This window comes from Taeniopygia guttata, chromosome 2 (genome assembly GCF_048771995.1).
Source record: "Taeniopygia guttata chromosome 2, bTaeGut7.mat, whole genome shotgun sequence".
Taxonomy (NCBI): Eukaryota; Metazoa; Chordata; class Aves; order Passeriformes; family Estrildidae; genus Taeniopygia; species Taeniopygia guttata.
In genome coordinates, this window is record NC_133026.1 from 13963929 (window position 1) to 13982295 (window position 18367).

An 18367-nucleotide genomic window follows, 5' to 3' on the forward strand; every position below is an offset into this window, starting at 1 on the left:
AGCCCCAGCTGGCCCTTAGGGTTTCTTAGTAACATTAGGTTCCCAGAAAATCAGCCATATACATTTATAAAAAGAAGAACTTGATGCCTGAGTTAGTAACATTTTCTCTCTCTTCATTCTCTCTCTGTGTCTCTCTGTCTCTCTGTCTCTCTGTCTCTCTCAGTAAGAATGGTCAGAGTATAGACTGTCCGTGTGATGATGTAAGAGAGGTTGCAATAGTCACGCTGGGTACCAAGGTAGAATTATGAAATTATTTGTATAGCCCCCAATGCATGGAGCAAATCTTAATCCCTGTCCATCAAGTTATGCTAACCAATCTGAATCTTTCCTGGAATCTCACTCCTCATGTGTCATAAAAACAGTTTTATATGTTCACTGAAACTGCAGAAAATGCATGTGCCAGAACTTCATAACAGCTTGATGTCATAGTAACATGGGTCCTTATCCTCCCATTATTCTCTTTCCCTGTGTATTTGCTTTCCTTTGTGTTATGTCTATAAGAGAATGCAACTTCTTTGGGGTAGTCGCATGTACAACTAATAAAAGATAATAAAATAGCAACCGAATGTGTGAGGTGCTTCCTTATGTTTCTAAAAAATTCACATGTTGATTTGGTCCATAGAGACTAAATGTTTTTGCAGTTAGATTGCAGTTTCCTTTTGATCCTGTAAAATAATGATGTTAGATACATGCTGTTAATGAAGAGTACTCTTGCAAATTGACTGAACAATCCCTCAAAATGTTTACTAGGAGACACAGTAAAATATTACTGTCAGTGTTGGCTCATAATGGCTGCTATTTTAACTTTGTTTTCAGTGGGGTTTTGTCTTCTCAATTTTTTTAGCAGTGCAATTCACTTGTTCTATTTCACTTGGTATACCTCTAAAATGATGCAATGCTTTGGGGAAATAGGTTGAATTTAATGAATTTACTATGTATGAGAAGCTAGGAGCAAAAATCCTTAGGGGGGTCAGAGAACAAGTGAACAGCCCATTAAAAAAATCAATCATGCCCACAATTTAATGGAATTATTAATTTTAATAGTATTGTGCTTACAGTAGTGTTTTCTTTAAAACCTAGAATTCATATGGATTATTAGACAAATTATAAAATTAATGCATTTCAGTTTACCATGATGAAATTAATAAAATGTCCTTTCATAAGCATATTATTAATAATAATTTCTTGATTCTGTGATTCTTTGGTTAAGGAGTGTCTCTCTTAAGCTGTGTATCTCTTAAGCTACATCCTATATATGTTGGATATATATGTATATGGTGTATGTTTACCTGGCAATCTTAAGGTAATTTTGAATGAAAAAGGAAGTTATCTAGTTGAAAATACAGCCAGCTTTCAATAACAAGGAATACTGGAACAATTAGAGGTGTACTTGATGAGACCACCCACTAGCCTTACCAAAAATTCTGTGAAATACTTGGTATTTGTAAATCCTCCAAATGCTGGAACAACAGTTCATCCAAGGCCATAGAACATTGCCCCATGTCACTGTGCTTTAACACTGGTTTACTGCACAAAAACAAGTGTGCTTGCATTATCCTTGAGTGTCTGCCAAGCACTGATCTTAAAATCTGTCTGGGCTCTGCTGTGCCACTAGAAAGGTTCTCCCCAGCAGTGGCACCAGTCAAAAACTTGAGGCAAGACTGGGCAATAGGCTTTCTGACTGTGGCCTTGAGTCTCCTAAGAAAGAGTCTATACTGCAGTCTTGAGGAAGCGGATTTAAACCAAATTCAGTTAGCTCTGGTCCTGTGCCAGATCACAGCTGTTTTACATATATGCTAATTTGGAGCCCCTTGTTGCTGTGTGGTCATCTTGTCTATCACTGGACTGCTCAAACTGGGAACCACTGAGATGCTGCATTCACATGGATGGACTGAGAAAACAGCCCTAGGTCTTTGTGGTTTTGTTATAGAAGGTCTTTTATCAACTCCAGAGTCTCCTGATGTATCTATAGTTTGCACATTTTCCTAAGATCTCTTGGATTTTGCAGACTCGAGATGTGTAGCATGTCTTGAACTTTTAGAGATGCGTCCAAATGCTTATAGTTTTACACAGGTATTGCAATGTTGGATAGACTTAAAAGGAAATTTTGTAACTTTTGTCTGTGACCAAGAGGAATCAGCTCATATGGATGGTCAGTTTGTGCAGTGCTGCTGCATCTAAACCTCTGGAAGCTCACAAACCTTTCCAGTCTAGAAACCCTCTACATCTGGTCTTTGAGGTCCTCCCAGAGTAGGTTTGCTCAATATTTAGCCAGTATGTCCATTGATATCCTGCAACCTGATTGCCTTGAAATGTTTTCTGAATTCTTCAAGGCCCTTTAGTGTAGTCTCTTTCTTAGGAGATATGAAGACAGAATTGCTCAAAAAACCTACTGCTTTTGTCTTCTGGTTGTTATTGGTAGTCTTTGCTGGAGAGAGACACTCTTCCAAACAGCAGGTTCTGATACCTTTATTTCTCACTCTTCTACACCCTTGCATTTTCCCTTCAATTTCATTTTTTGTTTTTTGGGCTGCCTTTTTTTTTTTTTTTTTAATTTCCATTATTTTTCTTTCCATTTCAACTTTGTGTTCATTACAAAATGTATTGTCAGCAAATCTAAAACCTTTGCCTGTGGTCTTCCCTTCTTTAGCACAGGCATGTGCAGTTCTTGGCACACGTGGCAAGGCTGTATGAGCCGGCGATCTTCAGCCTTGTACTAACTTCCTTTAGCAAAGAAAGTTCTCCCTGACCCGAACAACTTTACTCTTTGTACCCGAGTAGTAGATAACAGAGGAATGAATCAAACATACCTCTTTGTGAAGTTTTTAAGAAATTCATCTGAATCCAGCATGCTTCACTGCTGGATAATGCTTAAAAGATGAAAGTTGCAATTCTCATGTAATCTCATGATTCAGAGTTCGTGATCCATCTACGGGCAAACTGTGCTTATGCTGTAATCCGCCTCTAGAGGCACTTCTCCTCTTGGAAGCAAAGTCTAGAGGATATTTTCTCTGTTTGGTTAATACACTGATTTAAGAGCTTTACTAATGTTCTATAAATCTCTGTGTTACCATAAAAGTGTTTTAATCTTATTATTGTATTCTTCCTCAGTTTCCACTGAAATGGATGCAAAATCAAGTGCTTCATTAAACACCTGTGTTGGGAGGATCAGTCTTGAGGAGATAAGGAGAAACCTTTTGGGAGGGAATGAAAGTGTTACGCTGGTGGAAGTGCTGTGACAGAGGCTTCGGAGATGCTGGGAGGGCGATAGAGCGGTGGGTCAGACGGAGCCTGTGGGGCCGGGGGCTCGCTCCGCTCTGTCGCAGCCGCTGGACAGTCGCAGCCCGGGCTGTGCTTGCTGGAGGACGCTTAACGCGCACTACGTGCTTGGGAATAGCTCCCGTCTGCACCAGAAGCCTCCTGCTGGGCTGGTTTCCCCCTTTCTGATTGGGAAAACATGGCCTTTGTTCCCCTGGGTTACAAAGGGAGCTGCATGTACGCGATTCTGCCGTCGCTGTGCCCCAGGTGCCGCCGGTTCCCGGCCCGGGAGGTGCCTGGGGACGGCGGGGCCGGGAGGGGGAGCTGCGGGCCCGGCCCGGCCGCTGTCAGCCGGGACGGCCGCGCTCAGCCGGGGATGGCTCTGGGGCCGGGGATGGCTCTGGGCAGTCAGGGATGGCTCTGGGCAGTCAGGGGTGGCTCTGGACAGTCAGGGATGGCTCTGGGCAGTCAGGGATGGCTCTGGGCAGTGAGGGATGGCTCTGGGCAGTCAGGGGTGGCTCTGGGCAGTCAGGGATGGCTCTGGGCAGTCAGGGATGGCTCTGGGGCCGGGAATGGCTCTTGGCAGTCAGGGATGGCTCTGGGCAGCCGGGGGTGGCTCTGGGCGGCAGGGGATGGCTCTGGGCAGTGAGGGATGGCTCTGGGCAGTCAGGGGTGGCTCTGGGCAGTCAGGGATGGCTCTGGGCAGTCGGGAATAGCTCTGGTGGCCGGAGATGGTTCTGGGGCCGGGGATGGCTCTGGTGGCCGGGGCTGGCTCTGGGGCTGGGGATGGCTCTGGGCAGTCAGGGGTGGCTCTGGGCAGTCAGGGATGGCTCTGGGGCCGGGGATGGCTCTGGGCAGTCAGAGATGGTTCTGGGCAGTCAGGGATGGCTCTGGGCAGTCAGGGATGGCTCTGGCAGCTGGAGATGGTTCTGGGCAGTCAGGGATGGCTCTGGGCAGTCAGGGATGGCTCTGGGCAGCCGGGGGTGGCTCTGGTGGCCGGGGATGGCTCTGGGCAGTCAGGGATGGCTCTGGCAGCTGGAGATGGTTCTGGGCAGTCAGGGATGGCTCTGGGGCCAGGGATGGCTCTGGCAGCTGGAGATGGTTCTGGGCAGTTAGGGATGGCTCTGGTGGCCGGGGATGGCTCTGGGCAGTCAGGGATGGCTCTGGGGCCGGGGATGGCTCTGGGCAGTCAGGGATGGCTCTGGTGGCTGGGGGTGGCTCTGGGCAGTCAGGGATGGCTCTGGTGGCTGGGGATGGCTCTGGTGGCCGGGGATGGCTCTGGGGCCAGGGATGGCTCTGGAGGAGGCGATGCTGCCGGCGCACGGCTGCCCGGGGAGGTGGGTCAGGCGTCTGTCCCACACTGGAAGATTCGCTGTTCCTTTTGAAGCTCAGTCAGTCGGCTGACAGCCCTTTTTTTTTGTGCGGATGTAAACAAGGCTGTGAGTAGAGTGGGTGTCGTTCATTATTTGTCCTAAATTTAGAGGGAAACATTCTGCCTGTTCATTAATAGTTAAAATAAGGCTGATTTTTTTTTTTTTTTTTTTTTACCACCGAAGGATTTGGTTATTCCATAAAATACTTCCTGTGTTATATTTTCCTAAGGGTATATGGGTCGTTATCTCTAACATGTAATAAACTTCTCTTCATCCTTCTCTAGTACCATTAAAGCCACAAGCCCTTTGTTGTAAAAGTATACTAATGAATAGAAATGTTACAACAAGAACAGAAGTCTTGTGTTTTCCCTTCATCATGCATCATCCATTTTAATTAGACGAAAGGGTGGTGAGTACTGTGACAAGAGTCTGGAATTAAAATCATTAATTGATGTCAAGCTGACGAGAGACTGCTAACATGAATTTACTGACAGCAGGAAAGAAATTAACCTTATTACTTTATTTAGTACATTGGGACTATTTATTATACTTTCCTATGTAAGTTCAATGTGTTCTGTTAGTGATGATAGAGAAAGACAAATAATTAATAAAACCTATGTAGAGTTTTATTACCTCCTATCAATGACATTGGGATGAAAACCACATCAGTAATTTACCAAAAACAAACCCACCACATCCTGCTAATCAATGTAACTCATCAAAACTGTTGCAGCAATATTTTTGATATTTTAGATGAGTATAACAGGCTATGCTGTCTAACCAAGTAGAATTGCAAAAGTGATTTGATTTAAAACTGTGCCTTAGTTTCTTAATGTCAGTGTTGCAAAAAATGAAACATATTTTCTGCAGCAGTGACATTGATTGGAATAACTGTCTGGTTTGATCATCATTGGAAGGTCAGCCTAACAAAGATGAGTTTTAATGTTAAGCATCTTTATTCTTTAGATGAAAGAGTACAGCAGTGTCTTACAAAATGACAGCAGCATCCTATAGATAATTTGTGACCCAAAGGTCATAATAAAAGAATAGAGGGAAGGTCATCCTGTAGTAAAGGCCATCTGGAACTGTTAAAGTATCAGATGGAGTAGGGGGCTGAACAGCAGGACACTCTTGGTGTCTTTCCAGATTTCCCAGAGAGACCATAATATTTTTATTGGAAAACCCCAACTTTTTTCCCCTTTAAGCAAAATATTTTCATCGAGCAGTTTCATCTTACTTTATGGAAAAAAGACAACATACTGTGATAAGGAAAGGATTTTTGTTTCTTACAATGTCTAAGAGTTATCTGTGTTTTTGAAATAACTCAGAGATTCAGCTTTATTTTTACTGCTGCTGTATTTTGATGCCACTTAACAGCTTTCAGAAAAACTCTTTCCTCTAAAATTATTATTATTACAAAAATTGAGAATATAAGTAATTTGTAAAGTTTTCTATTAAAACTTTCACCTTCTTCCCATCCCATAACAGAGGAGAGGAAAAATTCCTCAGTGATCAGAAAATCAGAGCAATATGTTTCTCATTCTCACTCATTTTGTGATGGGGTCTGCTTGTCTTCAGTTTCATGGACATTTTTAGCATTGTTTTTGGCATTGGTTTTTTTACATAATGGAAAAAGGTGCAAGATATGAAAAAAAAAATCAATGGCAACAGTCTTTGGAAGAGAACACAGAAGTGAAACATTCAAATATTGAGCTTTGGAAAAACATTTCAGGCCAGTTCCACTTCATAAAAGTACTGACTTTGGGAGCTATGTAAATTTAAGCCTTTGTAGAATAATAGTTACTGGAGTAGTTTTTCAAACAAAACACTACATATTCCCTAGCTACATGTTGTAATTATAGAGATTTTAAGACATCATGCTAAAAACATATTTTCTCTATTATTTTTCTGTAGTAATTCCACACATTGCACTGGGCAAGATCTAGCCAAGTCTCTTGCAATATATTGGAAAAACATAATTTAGGTGGTCTTTATAATATTCTGTGTTATAAATTAGTTTAAGGTGTCTTGTAGATCATATACATTCAGTACTCTCTTAGACATACCAGTTCAAAGTAAGAGCACTAAAATGTTTCACTTTAGAATGCCAGGAACTTTAGGCTAAGGCAGCAGCATGTCCTCTGATACCATATGAATTCTCCTTTAGTGGCAGAGTTACTGTGGCAAAGACTTATTTGAGAATTAAAATACCTATACCATAGTTACTAACTTACTGAACTTATTCTTGCTGAATTGAGCAGAACTCAAAACCTATCAGGTTTTCCACACTGCACTACAGGACTCTGACAGTAAAACAAGGCACTAATCCTACTCTTTTTTCTAATTCTTAAAAATAGCAGCAAATATTTGATTAGCCAGCAGGACACCTAATGATGCATTTGTAACAGGCAGATCCATCCTCCCTCCACACCACATCTGCAAACTTTATTTTGTAACCAGTTACCAGAAGAAACCTTGGCTCTGTTTCTGGCCACGCTAGAGATTTGTGTTCTCAGTACTGTGACCCAGTAAGGTTTTAGAAGTGAATCCTCAGAGGTGTTGTAGGTGTGAATTTGAGGGTCCTGAGCTAAGATATTGACTTACAAGCTACATTCTTTATTTATTGGTTTGGTTTTGGGTTTTTTTCCCTTTACCTTTTCTTTCATCTTCAGTGTATGAGATTCACATAATCTTTGCTTTGTTCTGAGGTTTTTCATTGCTTTTTTTTTTTTTTTGTCACTTCATACTGTTTCATTTTCCAACTTCCAGACTAGGCTATTTTATATGTAGTACTCTAGAAACACAGAACAGTGGACCTGAAATAGAGCTAGCAGTAGAATTTTGTGCCCACTTTTGTTACTAGACTTCAGATAGAGGAGCATGACTGGTGGATAGGCTCAGCTCAACCAACTGATGAGAGCTTGACCTCCAGTTGCTGCCTGCAGTATCTGGGAATGACTGGTTTGATTCATGGTGTGATGCATGGTACCAATTGAAATGTGGTGTGCCTATGGCATTTGCTTCTTGCACACACAGGAACATCTGCTCCTTACACATCTAACTGCAGAATTCAGATGTTACTCACCAGTGCTGCTTTCTGAAATTGTTCTCCAGTTGGGGGGAAAAAATGTACGGGAAGAAATGGTCCAAGCAAGTCTACATGAAGGGGGAAACCAAAGCCCTTAAAGTGAGGAGGGAGGAAAGCAGGAGCTTGTGTTTCACCAGTGTTGTGTTTCAGCTATAGTTGAATATCATGATCTCTTCCTTTCTACTTCAGTCCAGCAGAAGAGCTAAATTAAAGATTAGAGCTAAGATAATCTAATGATGAGGGACTTGTTGTCATAGGTATAAATATCAGCCTTTCTGGCAAGTTTTGTTATGCAAAAGAAAAACTAATTTCCATTTTACTTTCAGACAGCAATGATGTTCTTTGATACAATGTGGTTCCCAGCAGGGTAGCAGTCTCATTTGCTCATTTGGGTAATCCTCCACTTCTGTGGTCACTGATCCTTAGATCAAACATGGAAAAAGGACAGAAAATTTCAGTGGAGGTAGTGTTTGTTTTGGAGACAGGAGGACCTATACTGCCTGTGTACCTGCAACATTTTCCTTTGGTTGAAACATATTCTTTAAAAAAAGCACAGCAGGCAAACCCTCTACCCTAAAATGTGGCAGACTGTTAACTGCAAAGTAGGCTGAAAGCTCCATTGAAGTGTAAGTAAGAGAATTTGCAGATTTTTTAACCCAAATTAAGCAAGGATTTTCACTTGTTTACTGCAACAAGAAAACAGGTTTGAGATACTGAAAAAACTGCTGACATGGACGTGTCTTCACTTTGTAAAGACAAAAGGTGAATCAAGAAGGTCAGGTGATAAGGAAGGATGGGGGTGAAATATATGAGAGATTCCACAAGGTTAGAGGTAATAATTTTAATGTCTCCTTTAGTTTCATCAATGTCACTTGATTTCAAATTGGTGTTTGCAGTTCACCTGCTCATATGCATAATATTTACTTTCTCTCCTGCATTTTTTCATTCTTTACGTCTTCATTTGTATTTTGCTGTGTTCTTTAATAGCCCTCTTTAATATAACTCCTTATAAAAATGAGCATAATGTTCTCTCCTTAATATATTAGGGCACTTAAAGTAATCACCTTATCACCTTTATCCTTCACCTTTTTTTCTTTTGTAACTGCAGCCCTCCTGGGTTGTAGCTCATTAAACGTTTTTGAAATTCTCATGCATCTCTTCTGATTTGAGGAGGGGGGATCTTCAGAGAGACAGTAAGTACTATCACATATTCTAATTGGCAGATAGGCTGTGATTGTTGAAGGAGAAAGAAAATTAAGACTGTCTGATTATGTAGATACATTTCTTTAATTTAGAGATGATGGGCAGCCTTTTTAAATAAAAAAAATGTAGTCCTTGTTATATTTCTCAGCTGATTCTGTGAAATATATATATGTAAAATTTCAATGTCAGGGCAGAATTATAGATCTTTAAGACAGACCATGTCACTTTTTCAAGGTAGTATCTGCAAGGTATGCCTTTCCTGCAAGATGTTTGTTTCATCCTGTTTTTTTATGGTTTTTTTTTTTTGTTGTTGTTGTTGTTTCTTTGGGGTGGTTTTTTTGTTTGGGGTTTTTTTTTGTTTCTTTTTTTGGTGGTGTTTTTTGGGGGTTTTTTTGTGTTTTGTTTTGTTTGTTTTGTTTGTTTGTTTTGTTTTTGTTTTTTTTGTTTTTCTTAGTTGACAATAAACTCTACAGCTTCCTATAGCAGTCTTTTACGCTACCTTTTCTTTAGGAAGTTGCCCTGCTCACAGTATCTTAATTATTCTTGCTTCAGTTAAATACCTTAGACATTCTTTTTCTCTATGCTGTTTGTAGACCATTATGTCCCCACTCTGTCTTTTTCTTCCCCAAACAGCTTGATGTTGCTGACTCATATATGTTATCTAGTAGAACTTCCAGATCCATTCTTGAAAAAGCAACTCACAGATTTTTTCTTTACTTTTAATCAATTGTTTATTTATTTGAACTATGTAAATTACCTTCTAGTTGCTGTTGTTTAAGTTAATTCTATTTTTGTAGTTTGTATTTCAAACACATTTGAAATTTTAATCCTTTCCTCCAGAGTTCCTTCATTTGGGTTTTCTGCAGATTCAGTAGTGTCCTAATTAATAATGAAAAACCCCTAGTAAATTCAGAGTGATCCCCATAGAGAATATCTCAATCTGTCCATTCTTGTGACTGTGAATCTATTCTCTAGATGCTCTGTAGGAACAGCCTTGTTCAACCTATTGCATCCATCCCATAGCTGTTTTTCTTAGCCTGGGACTGTTTCTGCTCTGTTCACAAGGCCATTTCCCGTGTTTTAGAAGGGAATCTGACTGACTTACCCACATCTGTTCTTGATAACTCTAGGTGGCTACTGCTTGTCCCATTATCTCTTCTGTGTTTCCAGTAGTTTACTTAAGAAGGGATTGAAGTTAAACTCACGAATCTTTAATTCTCCTCCTTCTCTGAGGTATGTTTGACTTTTCCTAGTTTTTTTCAGTATTTTAGCTGTCCTCAACAAGTTCTCTTAGTTGCTGAAAAAGTCTGAGGCTGCCTCGACATATGTGTGTCTCAGATGAACTTCAACTACCTTAACCAGTTTCTAGCTACTTTTTTTTTTGCTGGTATATTGAAAATATTTTTGTTATTGGTGGCAGTCAATTTTGCTGGTCATCTGCTTGCAGTCAACCATTTCAGTGAAGACAGATGCAAAGGGAAAAACCATTAAGCCTTAGGTTTCCTCAGCATCATCTGTCAATATCCTTCCCTCACTACCACGCAGGGGAGCAACCTTTTCTTTGCTCTTCCTTTTACTGCTAATGCAATTACTCAATGATTTATTGTCATCTTTAAAGCTCCCTGCTACTTTTATTTCACATTATGCCTTGGCCTTTCTGATTTTGTCCCTGTATGCTTGTGCAAACTGACTACATTTTGCATGTGTTTCCTCATGTGTCTGAGGTCAGAGGATGGTCGTATTTCAGTCAACTGGCCACACATGTATATCTATAGCAGATAAGGCAGAACTCTTAATATTTTTATTTTAATGACTTGAAAAAGTTGGGTGTCTAGCCTTTCAATTTAAAAATTATATTTATATAGCAGTATTTTTTGACTTTTTAAAAAATATGCTTAATTTTTGAATGAAATGGGGGGAAATGAGGAAGAGTGTCTTTCTTATTTCCAAGCTGTGGCTGTTGGTGGCCAGGATTATCCATTGTGCACAGTGATCCTTCGGAATGATTTTCCCAGGAAAGCAGATGGCTCTGCTGAGGGATGGTTATAACTGTGATAACTGACTAGCTCTAATCATGGCAAGAAAAGCTAAGTGTCATATGCTGTTTCAGAGTGAAATCACAGTAATGCCTATAATCAAGGTACCCTCATTAGAAGGGTAGTTGTCAGAAAAATTCTGCTTGGCTTCAGACAAAGGTCAAAGAAAAATACAGGAGAGGACAAACTCCCATATTGACTTGATTGCCAAAAATTAGAAAAAGGGCCATTAAAGCCCTGAAGGCAGTTGAGAAGGTTGGGGGAGGAACAGTGAGACCTGGTGTGCTGTGCCTGCAAGGTATTTTTCACAAGCAAAGAAGGGGGGGGCAGATCTGACAAGATCTGGCTGCTGGCCAGTGCACTTTCTGACCTCTTTATTAGAAACGATATCTGGAAAAATTGGACTGAATGTGTTCATCCCTCTGGACTAACTTGAACAAGCTGACTAGCTTTATAAACGTGTTGTTGTTTTTCTCTGTTTCCAATCCATCATCCCAGCGCATGCCAGTCTGATGCTGGAAGAACTGAGAACTGGCAGCCGTGAATGGCTTGTCATTAAGCTTCTGTCCTTGCACAATGCTGTTTCTATCCTTAATAAACATTGTCAGCCATCTCACATATGTGGAACTGCAAGCGTTCAATACTGATTTTGTAAATGAGTGAGTCTCGGTGGAAAAGATGAGGGTGTGGATTATCACTTGGGCAATAGCTGAATCCTGGCAGCAGCAGGAGGATTAATTGAATTGACCAAGCAATTGCACACCAGAAACAGCAGCCAACTTTTTTTCTGCTCTTAGGGGAAGACATTGCTGCCATTGCAATGGCAAATGGAATGTACTAGCCATGAATATCCTTCCAATGCTATGTTCATCAATTAAGTAATGATGTTTTTGCAAGGACCTAAATCACTAATATGAAAAAATTCAGACAAAGGAGACTGAAGGTCCCAGGGGGTTTGGGATATAGTTATATTTTACTCTTAACTTTAGGTGAAATTAGGGTTGATTTATTTTGACAGCTTTGCTTACTCACTTTTACCAGCAACAGCTCACCCAGCTCCATGGATTTGACTTTTCTGTTGCTGAAAAAAGTTGAAGTGTTGTTCAGAGAACTGCAGTAAACATTTCGCTCAGGGTGGAATTGAATCCCACATTAATACGATTACTTAGTACCCACATATGAGTTACATGACTAAATGCCCTTTGTGGTCAAGGAGGAGCTACTCAACACAGTTGGTAGAGCCTGGAGAACAGTTTGGCTTTACCTTAAAATGTCCATGTTACAGATGTTAACTGTAACATGGACATTAACTGTGTGCTGGACCATGCAGCAGCTGCCTGATGTGACTGAATCTTGACCAGCTCTCCTGGGAGTTCATAATGTACCTTGATACCTAAATTTAGGTGTCTAAAATGGTAGTTGCCTTCGTCTGAAAGCTGAATATTACTCACAGTTTATAAGAAGGGAACAAGGTAGCTGCTGTTTCCTGGGGACAGCCGTGCAAAAGCTTTTACCTTCTTTTTGCGACCACCATTTCATGTGCATAGGAATTGCTGTACAATGGGTATGTCTGTCATTACTGGATTAGCTTGCAATGAAAAGCTCTTCTCTAACAATTATAGGAAGTTCTGCAGCTAACAATATTGTCATTTGAGGCAGTTAATCATTAGCTTTTGAATTGAATGGCACACAAATGCATGAGGATAGTTTATACTGAACATTATAATTTGAGTCTCAAAAGTATGACAGTGCGTTGTTGACATTTTCTGTGTTAACACTTCAGCAGGAAGGGTTTAGAAACTTCTTGGGATAGCTTTTGTATTTTTAAAAGTTCAGTTTAAATACTGAAAAACTGATTAGCAGTTTCTGCAAAAACTCTTCAACAATGAAAAGAATTATGTCAATGTTAAGCATTAGTAGTAGTATTATTATTGTTATCAAACCACTACAAAATCCTTAGAACAGCTATAAATCCTGAAAATTAGCTGATCTGAAATCTCAAACGTGTGTTTTTATTGTGCCATGTCATGAAGGAATACAATTCAGTGAAGACAGTTTAATACACTTATCCACATTATGAAACCAAAGCACTGTGGTCAAACACTTCTCCAGATATTGGATTTCATTAGCGGGGGTGTTGCTGATTAGGGCTGAAGCAGAGAGTGAATTTTAGGTTCTCATCTGTGCTGCCCAGTGTCTTTACATAACCATTTTAATTTTCCCCACAACAGTCTGCACTGGCATTTCCCATATACATACTTGATGTGGTATGTGCTCACAAATGATTTAGGGCACATCAAGCATATACACACATGGGTACACAGAGGGGCCAGCATAAAATATAGCATTACATTAAGTTCAAGTCCTTATATAAAAATATATTCAAAGTTAAAAGCTATTAAAATTCAAAAGGGATAGTGCAGTATTCAGTTGAGAGCTCTTATTCTTTTCAAGAATATGCCTACATATTTTTACCTAGTCATTTGGTTCCTTCAAGCCAAAAGACATAAAGTTGAAATGTGGTATGTCCTTGAAAAGGCAAACCCAAACATATTTTCAACGATACTCAGAAATAAATTAAGCAATTGAAATACCTTTACTTTTGTCATGTGAAAGTGGTAGCATTTTCACACTGACTTAAATGTAAAGCACAAAAGAATAATTAAAAGAAAAAAATCTGAACATTTTGGGTTTCAGTTTAGTTGGACACCATATACCTTTAATTTTAGTTTTATCCTATGTTAAATGTTATTGCAAACAGTTACTGGGTACTTTGTTTATAGTTAACTGGAAGATTAATGTATTTAGGCTCTCATTTTTAATACTATGTAAGTGTATTAATACATTGTATTAGCAATGTATTAATACACTTACATAGTATTAAAATGTATTCAATGTATTAGAAAATACTCTAAAAATTGTCCTGGTGGATGTGAACATAATTACTTGCATAACACTTCATCAATCAGTTCTTTCCCACTTGAATTGGAATAAGTATCCCTCATGGAGCCATGCATGGAAAAACCTGAATCCTCTGGCTGCAGATGGCTCAGCATCCAAACTATTAAAGAGCCAATAAGCAGATGCAGGAGAAAAGGTGGTTCATATGAAACAGGGAACCCTCATGTCTGCGCCTGTAGGGAGTGATGTGATCTTCATGGTCAAAAGTCACAAAAGGTCACTGCCCTCTCCCATAACAGTTTGTGTAACAAAGGCAGATATCACCTGTAACCACCAAGTAATTCTGTTTTATAAGCACTTCAGGTAACAATGTTTTCTTCTGATTAAATTACTGTGTGCCACATTATTGTTACACTGTCTTATTTCATGCACTGAAATTTTGGTTGTCTAAAATATGTGGATTTGTTTCCTTCAAATTGGTGTCAGATGGTGTTCCTGTATGTGATGACAAATTATCCATTTAAAGGAAAATTAAAGCTATCAAGAAATTTCTTTTTCCTAAGAAAATTTCTAAGAAATTTCTGATTTCCTTTGCTTCTCCCATTCAGAGGACAAATATCAGTAGATAAATACATTTCTTCACAGGGTAATTAGTAGTGGACTACAAATTGGGAGGTAAACTACAGTGAGAGGAATCAACATGCACAGGTGATTCTCAGAACCTGCTTTTCTTCCTACATAGGAGGAAAAGCATACCTCCTCATACCTTCCAAATGATTAAGGCTGTAACACTTGTGAATTAACAGCTTTGGGGTACTGGAGAACAGTGAAATATATGTTTTTGTTTTAAAATAGACCTGCAGAAACCCTGTTTAAGTTTGAAATGAGTTTTGCATTTAAATTTGAGTCCCTCTCCACTGTAAATTAAACAAAGACCAATTCAAATCTAATGTTGCTGAAATTGTAGAGGAAAATTCTCTCAGCTGACTATATAGTTATAATTTTATAGTTCAGTCTATAGTGTTATAGTTTTCACTTCCATTTTTCCCTATTAAAATAAAAAACAACCAAAGAAAATAATTTTAGTATTTGCAATATTAAAAAGATATGTTATTTAAAATGAACTTTTTTTTTTTTTCATTGTGACTGAACATGGGGCATGTAAATGGATCATTGAACCATCAGTGTAGGTGGCTCTGTGTGTTGATGGTAATTCAGTCAATTGGTTGTATCCCAAATTACTATCTATGGTCAATACTTTCAGAATTTGTGGGGGAAAGAATGTTTGTGTATCCATGGCATCCCTGTATTCCCTTTTTTTTTTTTTTTTTTTTTTTTTTTTTTCCCCTGATCTTTGTCAGTGTAAAGGAACAGTTTGCTCAGTCTGAGGAAGAGACATTTCTGATATTCACATACCAGCTCAGGGCTGAATCCTGGGGGAGTCCTTGCCCAGTGGCCACAAGTCCATCAGGATTACCTGGGGATGGCAGGTGGCCAGAGCTGCTTATGTTTGAGCAGCTCAATCAAGGCTGGGTGTCCAAGCTCTCAAGGAAGACCTCAGGAGCATCAAGAGTGTCTCTAAAGTGACTTCTTTCATTCTCTGGCACACAGATGGTTCCTGACTCTGGAGTCTGCTGCCAACAGCTCCTGGCCACCATGAGGGGAGCCTGCACACGTGGCTGCTCTGAGCTCACCTGCTGCTGGCACTAGGATTTCATGTCTATCTCTAGTCTGAATCCCACCCTTTGTGTATCCCTTTTTGTTTTTGCAAATCTAATCTTTAAGGGGCCATTTAAAAATTTCCAAGAATGTCAAAGTTACCTAACTTTAAGGCTCTTCTATTTTCAGAAGAGTCAAGGCTTGCTTTCAAAAGAGACAGAGGCTTTGAATAGGCTACTCTTGCTGAAAGTTGGCAAAGATTATGTCTTTGGAAAAGGCACACAGCAGAGATTCATAGAGCTGTAGTCTGCATGGATGGATGCTGTCACACTGTAGCCATGGCTGAATTAGATGAAAAAGGAGCACATTTTACTAATGGAAGGGAGGAGACAGCTTCATTTTGCAATGATGGCAGAGCATTAAACTGGTCTGGGGTGACAGTGTAATGGGGGGGTGTGGTCAGTTCGCTGTGCATATGTGAGTGCAATACATCAAATTTTATAAAATACCAAAGAGACTTGGAAGCCCAGATCAAATTTTGTAATAGCTTTATGTGCTTTTGAAAAATATGACTTCTGCTCGATTTGTGCTTGTCAGATTCCTAAATGTTATCTGTTTCTATATATCAGTTTTTATCATACAGCTAAATTAGTGCACATAGATATAAACCCTTCCCAGCATCACCTTTCATTTGTAACTTTAACACCAGGCACATGTTTTTACTTTCTGAGAAGATGCAGCCTGCTTTTGAGAGATGCCAGATTCAGTTTGTTTATATTTTAAAAAGCATGCATATCTCAAAGAAATAATACAAAAATCTGCTTCTGCTGTTTACTGCATGCATGCAAACATAGATATATCTATGTATCCTATCCCTACACAGTTTTTAAATTCTGGAAAAAAAATATTTTTGTAGTATTAAGCTAAGAAAGTACATTAAAATTCCTCTCAAAATACATGCATTAGAACCATTAAATCTGGTAAGTTTTGATGGAGTACAATATAATATGAATGGTGTCAGACTAGGTAATAGCACAGGCAACCTAAGAAGCATGACACTATAGATTAACTTTTACCAGCAGCTATGGCTGGTCGTTGTTTACCTAGTAATGAAGGAAAAGACAGTGGATAATCAGATGTACTCCCTAAACGTTGATTGTTAGCATTGTTTCAATCTAGGCTGCAATGTCGAAGGTTAACTTGAGACCTCATGGCAAACCGAAACTGGAAATCTTCACTGGTTTCCATTGAGATAGGCTACCTAAAGTGTCTGCTAACTGCTGCATTCAAATTTCTCAGGGGAGACATCCATCAGTTTCAGCCTCCTTTTAATTTTTCAGAATCCAAGCGAAAACTCGAGAATTTCGAGAGAGGCAAGCTCGGGAACGTGACTATGCAGAGATCCAGGATTTTAACCGGACGTTCGGCTGCGATGCGGATCCAATGTACGCTGGGATCGCCGCCTATGACTCTCCCAGCAGTGGCACAGTAACGCTGAGTGCCCGGCCGCAGAGCCCCAGGGACGGGCAGACGGTGGAAGCCTTGTACGCCCAAGTGAAGAAACCGCGGAATTCAAAGTCTTCACCTGTAGACAGGTAGGCACCACACATCAATCAATACACCCTCTCAAAATCTGCCCTTGTCTTGCTTTTGTCATGGGAGATGGTTGGCCACATCGGTTGGAAAGGCAGAGCTGCATTTTTATTAATGGCTTTTTAAAGGTTTTATGTAGAAGAGTATTGAACTCACTCAAATAAACCTGTTACAGAATGGGATAGGAAAGTTGTTTTCTGCAGAGCAACTACATTTCTTCTCCTTCTTCAGATACTGTTGGATATCATTAGAATTAAATTCAAATTTTCAACGTAATCAGGTTTATTTCTCAAAGTTCTAGCAGGTATGTTTGTGGAATACAACATTTCCAATCTATTTACAGCTGTTACAAAATCTCTAAAATGTTACTGTTGTTATAGGAAAAATGTGTTAAAGCTTATATGAATTCTAGTCCTACTGTGGTCCTGAACTTCAGTCTATCAGGTTGAGATTTTTGGTTAAGACCAAGTGAGCAAATTCTAAGCTTCACTTATGAGCTACTCATTGGGTTGTAGCTTATTATTTGTAATCTTCGTGCAGTTACATTATCTAAACTGTGTCTTGCTTGTTTTTATGCTGAAACTGGCAAAATTCTGCTTTCTGTTGATGGAGTTCTGAGTTCATTTGAAAACCTGAAGCTAAAACAGGAATGTATATTAACATAAAGTAAAAATAGTGAAAGACAGAATTGACAGGGTTTATTTGTGCATTAACAGTGAAAATAACCTGTTTGCTTGGCTTACTATTGTAAACTTGTATTTCTGCATTTTCTCAGCATTACAAAAATTAACACTAAAATCCTAGTGCAAGACATTGTTCACTCATTTGGAAGTTATTTATTTAGTTCATAGTAAAGCCATTAATTTTGTTTTCTACCTCATTCTTTCCAGCAGAAAAATATTGAATTTTCAGTAAAATCAAGAAAGCAATGTCTTTGTGTGCAGTGTTTGAGATCTGTATAGCTTCTACATGAGCAGTGGCATGCACCTTGCATATTCTGTTCTTGGTGGTAATGGAGTAATTTATATTTCAACTAAATATCTAAAACTCTTTGAAGACTGAGAGTATTGTATTTGACCCTGACTTGATCTATTTTGGAATGTTTCTTTAAATAATATTGATAAACATGCATCCTTTAATATGGCAAATAAGAAAATCTCAGCTGCATTGTGGAATGCGTATATTTTTACTAAAAATCAGTTGCACAGCTGCCTTTTTATTTTCTCAATCAACTGTTCCCTTGAATTGTGTAAAAA

The 18367-nt window shown here is 39.3% G+C and overlaps 1 protein-coding gene across 19 annotated transcripts in view; it reads left to right on the plus strand.

Moving 5' to 3' along the window:
* PARD3 (par-3 family cell polarity regulator) overlaps nucleotides 1-18367 on the plus strand; it is a 442797-nt gene that overhangs the window by 326956 nt on the left and 97474 nt on the right. For 17 of the 19 annotated variants that reach the window (XM_030264342.4, XM_030264359.4, XM_072925341.1 and 14 more), the window contains one exon: nucleotides 16859-17113. In XM_030264342.4, coding sequence (XP_030120202.3) covers nucleotides 16859-17113 — 255 coding nt within the window. Of the gene's footprint in view, nucleotides 1-163; nucleotides 562-16858; nucleotides 17114-18367 lie in introns of those variants that run through there. The other 2 variants (XM_072925347.1, XM_072925348.1) reach the window with 2 other exon arrangements.